Raw genomic sequence first — 4318 nt, 5'->3', positions numbered from 1 at the left:
TTCCAGAGTTCCAACTGCATCATTCTTTCTGAATATTCATAAGAATTTGAAATGTAAATAAAATTGGTTTACTCTGAAATTCTTCTTCTATTTTTTATTTGGAGCCTCTAACCAAGTCTTGTGATTCAACTTTAAATTATGTACAAACGTCACTACCTTGATGAATGTATGTTGAAAGTTGCATATTTTCTCATCTGATTTTCACCATTTATATAATTTATTGACACAATTTTATGTTAAATATTGTTTGGTTTCAATTTTGAATCAACATTATTTCACACTTCTGCACAAACATTCTCCATAATTTGTATTTGTGTTTTCTCCACCAAAAGCTGTACATTTTCCCATGTGAAACCTTAATGGACCCCACTTCTCAGCTGAGAAGTGGGGTCCACTAAAAATTTTTCTATTAAATTATGAGGCCCCACAAACTTTATAGCGATTCACACATCCAAGTATGTTTTATTGCTGTATCAAACTCATATGGGATATGTGGAATATGTCTCGTGTCCTGAATTATTTTTGATGAGTGTTACATCCTGGTCATTTGGACTGTAATCTTGCCAGAATGTTCATTGTTTATCAGATCAAACTTTTCACTCCTAAACCTAGCTAACCACTTACAAATAGTCCTCTCAGCTATGGCATCACTAAGTTCTCTTAACTGGTGTGCCACGCTGGACACTATTACAGTCACCTGTTGCGGCTTAACACTGTTCTCTGTCATGTGTAGCAGGATCACGGTGTTGTGATCTGTCCAGTCCTTAATGTTGTCAAACTAGAAATTTTCTCTGTCTGCCTCTCTTTCACCCTTCCTCAACTGTGCCTAGAAGGATGGCTTTGGACAGAAAGTTGTGACAGGATATATGACCATACCTGCACCATGAGTGGTTCCTGTCTGCCGACATATTTGTTAATTTGCTGTCTGACAAAGCACTAACTTTATAAACTGCATATATCTTTTTTTACCTATGGAGATATAATAGAGTATCAAATGACGGAAATGTAACGCATTTTCCATCATTTTCACTTTTAATGTAAAAGCAGTAAAAGCAAACTAGCCACAAATTAATCGTAAAGAAAGACGTGTTGAAATGTTGCCTTTAAGAAAATATATGTGAAATATGCTTCTGACACGGGAGAAACGAAATCATCAATTGAAAAAATGTTACGAACATTTGTCCCAACCCTATACATTATGGAATATAGTCTTCCATTTCGCGCAAGCTTCGTCAATACATATTCTAAAATTGGAGTGTAGTGTTCTGGTTCAAGACTGAACGGTGTAATTTGAGGGAAATCAGTCGTTATTTCTAGTCCTCTAGTTGTTTAGCCCAGGTAAAGCCAGGATTGAAGAGAATAACGATGTTCTATTAACATCTTAGCTATACTGCATTTAAGTTTTATGTATTTTTTACTTTTTATCACCTAAAAATTCTGGTCAAATCGTACTTTTATCGGAATGGCTACGAAACTGTGGTTAGCAATAAATTTCTAAGTTTATCATTGTTCCATTTATATTTATTATAAAAAAAAGTCTTTCTTGGTTTTCCTCTTTTCCTCAAACAATCCACCGTAACGATTTCCTCGGATGATCTTCTCTGTGTCAACGATACAGAAAAGACAGGTAGAAGTGAGTATTTATCATGCTTAAACTATTTACAATATTTAAAAAACAGATTTTCGGAATATCTCTTCGGGAAAACACAAGAATACTAATTGAAAAGTCTCCCAATTCTTTGAATTACGATACAGAAAAAAGTTTTATCCACAGGTTTCAGAATTTTTTCCTTTTTTCTAATATTTCAACACCTAACTGAGTGTCCTTTTCCTTCTCGATTGCTAATCGTGCTGATTGTTGTTTTGATTGCTAATAAAACTGATTGCTATTTCGAAACTCTGCCGTTTTCAGTATTTCATTTCTTTCTTTAATGTGTGTGTATATATATATATATATATATATATATATATATATATACCCCCCTTCCCCCATCCCTGCAATACACTGGATACAATTCCTACCTACTCCTTTTCTATATATCGAATATGTCTTCATTTCTTCATTTTAATGTTCTCCTTTCCATGCTTGTATAGACATTATACATTGGACGGATTTTTTACCTGACCCTTTCTGTCACCAATCCTCATGTTTCCCAGTAAAGTAATGATGTTTGTTGGTCAGAGATGTATTTATGGAAAACTAGAAACAAATGATGTTTTTTGCTTGATGGTGATACTTGCTTCCAACGATCAAACAATGTCAAGACAAGGAGACATTTCTTTTCTGTGGCATGATATAATATGTATCTCTATTATATGCATGTCTCTGCTCTGTTATGTTTGAAATAATGTGATAATCTGGATAAGTTGAGTTGTATTCTACAATTTATCACCATAGAAATGTGAATTTTTGGTGATTCTCTACAGTTTAATTATTCTTTATATCTTATTCTGTTTCTCTATCATTTCAGGTCCTTGATGAAATTGGTATCATTAAATTATTTTACATCAGAAGCATCATCAATATTTATAATGTTTTGAAGACAAAGGATGTTATACAGAATAAATGTAATAATATTTATATAGTCAGGAAAATTATGGGGAATTTCTTTGATTCTAGGCAAGATTATTAGGAAATATTTGTGTAAGTCACTGTCTGGAAAAAAAAAAACAAGATAATTCTGCATTCTAAATGGATATATCTATAAAGGATTTTTCAACATCTTCAGATATTTGTAAAGGTCAGAGGTGATGGAAATATATTTTAAAGAATATTTGTTACATATAAATTATAAAAAGAAAAGCAGGTGAAATATCCATATATTGTGGAGAAAGAAGGAAAATGATGGTGAAATGAGTTAAAAGATTGATTTTGGTTTTCTTTTTGTTCCGAAGAAATGGCGAAAAACTCAGGAAATACTTTGTATCAGTGTGATATTTGTGAAAAATCATTGACTACAAAAAGTCTTCTGACAACTCATAGGCGTATTCATACGGGAGAGAAACCATATCACTGTGATATCTGTGGTAGACCCTTCTCTCGAACTGATGAGCTACTTATTCATAAACGTCACCATACAGGAGAGAAACCATATCGATGTGAAATCTGTGGTCAAGCTTTCATTCGTAAAGATATTTTTACAGAACACTGGCGTATTCACACAGGAGAGAAACCATATCGGTGTGATATGTGTACTAAATCCTTCTCTAAACGTTCTAACTTAGCTGATCACAAACGCATTCATACTGGAGAAAAACCATATCATTGTGATTTCTGTGGTAGATCATTCAATCAAAGTAATCAGCTAACTAAACACAAACGTGTTCATACGGGAGAAAAGCCCTATCACTGTAATATCTGTGATAAAACATTCCCACGAAATGATCAGTTAACTGCTCACAAGCATGTTCATTCAGGAGAGAAACCATATTGGTGTGATTTCTGTGGTAAATCATTCCCTCGGAATAGTGACTTGACTGCTCACAAACGCATTCATACTGGAGAAAAAACATATCAGTGTGATTTCTGTGGTAGATCATTCAATCTAAATTATCAATTAACTAGACACAAACGTATTCATACTGGGGAAACGCCCTATTGCTGTGATGTCTGTGACAAATCATTCTCTCGAAATGATGAGTTAACTATTCACAAACATGTTCATACAGGAGAGAAACCATATAGATGTGATATCTGTGGTAAATCATTCCCACGAAATAGTGGCTTGACTGCTCATAAACGCATTCATACTGGAGAAAAACGATTTCATTGTGATATCTGTGGTAAAGCATTTTATCGAAATCCTGAGTTACAGAGACACAAGCGTATTCATACTGGAGAAAAACCATATCAGTGTGATATCTGTGGTAAATCCTTCTCCCAAAGTACTGCTTTAACTGTCCATAAACGTATTCATACTGGGGATAAACCATATCATTGTGACAGCTGTGGTATCTCCTTCTCCCACAGTAACCGTTTAATTAAGCACAAATGTATTTGTACAGTATAGAAACTATGTCATTCTCTCAACCTTTTGATTGTAGTAATCAAATATATATTCTTAAATGCAACAAAAAAAAACCCACATCACTGATATTTGTAGTAATCGTGCTCACTAAAAAGTTTTCTATATGTTTGTATTCATATCAGTGTGTGATGCTAAATATATACAAACCATAAACTAGAGTATTTCACCTCACTTTAAGGAGATAAATGGTATTTTGGCATGTATAGTGTATACATTCAGATGTTTTGTTTTATATTTATTATATTTATTCTATCAAGAGACTAATTCTATTATTAATATCTATAATTTCA

At 33.2% G+C, this 4318-nt stretch overlaps 1 protein-coding gene across 3 annotated transcripts in view; it reads left to right on the top strand.

Annotated features, from left to right (window-relative positions):
• Positions 1–4308, top strand: part of LOC106867225 (zinc finger protein 678) — an 8613-nt gene extending 4305 nt beyond the window's left edge. For 2 of the 3 annotated variants that reach the window (XM_052972515.1, XM_014912036.2), the window contains exon 3: positions 2472–4308. In XM_052972515.1, the coding sequence (XP_052828475.1) occupies positions 2898–4010 (1113 nt within the window). In that variant the 5' untranslated portion in view covers positions 2472–2897 and the 3' untranslated portion in view covers positions 4011–4308. Of the gene's footprint in view, positions 1–221; positions 1634–2471 lie in introns of those variants that run through there. The other variant, XM_014912037.2, reaches the window with a different exon arrangement.
• The last annotated feature ends 10 nt before the right edge of the window (positions 4309–4318 follow it).

The sequence above is a fragment of the Octopus bimaculoides genome, chromosome 13 (assembly GCF_001194135.2).
Source record: "Octopus bimaculoides isolate UCB-OBI-ISO-001 chromosome 13, ASM119413v2, whole genome shotgun sequence".
In the NCBI taxonomy this organism is placed as follows: domain Eukaryota; kingdom Metazoa; phylum Mollusca; class Cephalopoda; order Octopoda; family Octopodidae; genus Octopus; species Octopus bimaculoides.
Note: the sequence above shows the minus strand (reverse complement) of the source record. Positions and strands in the feature narration are given on the sequence as shown.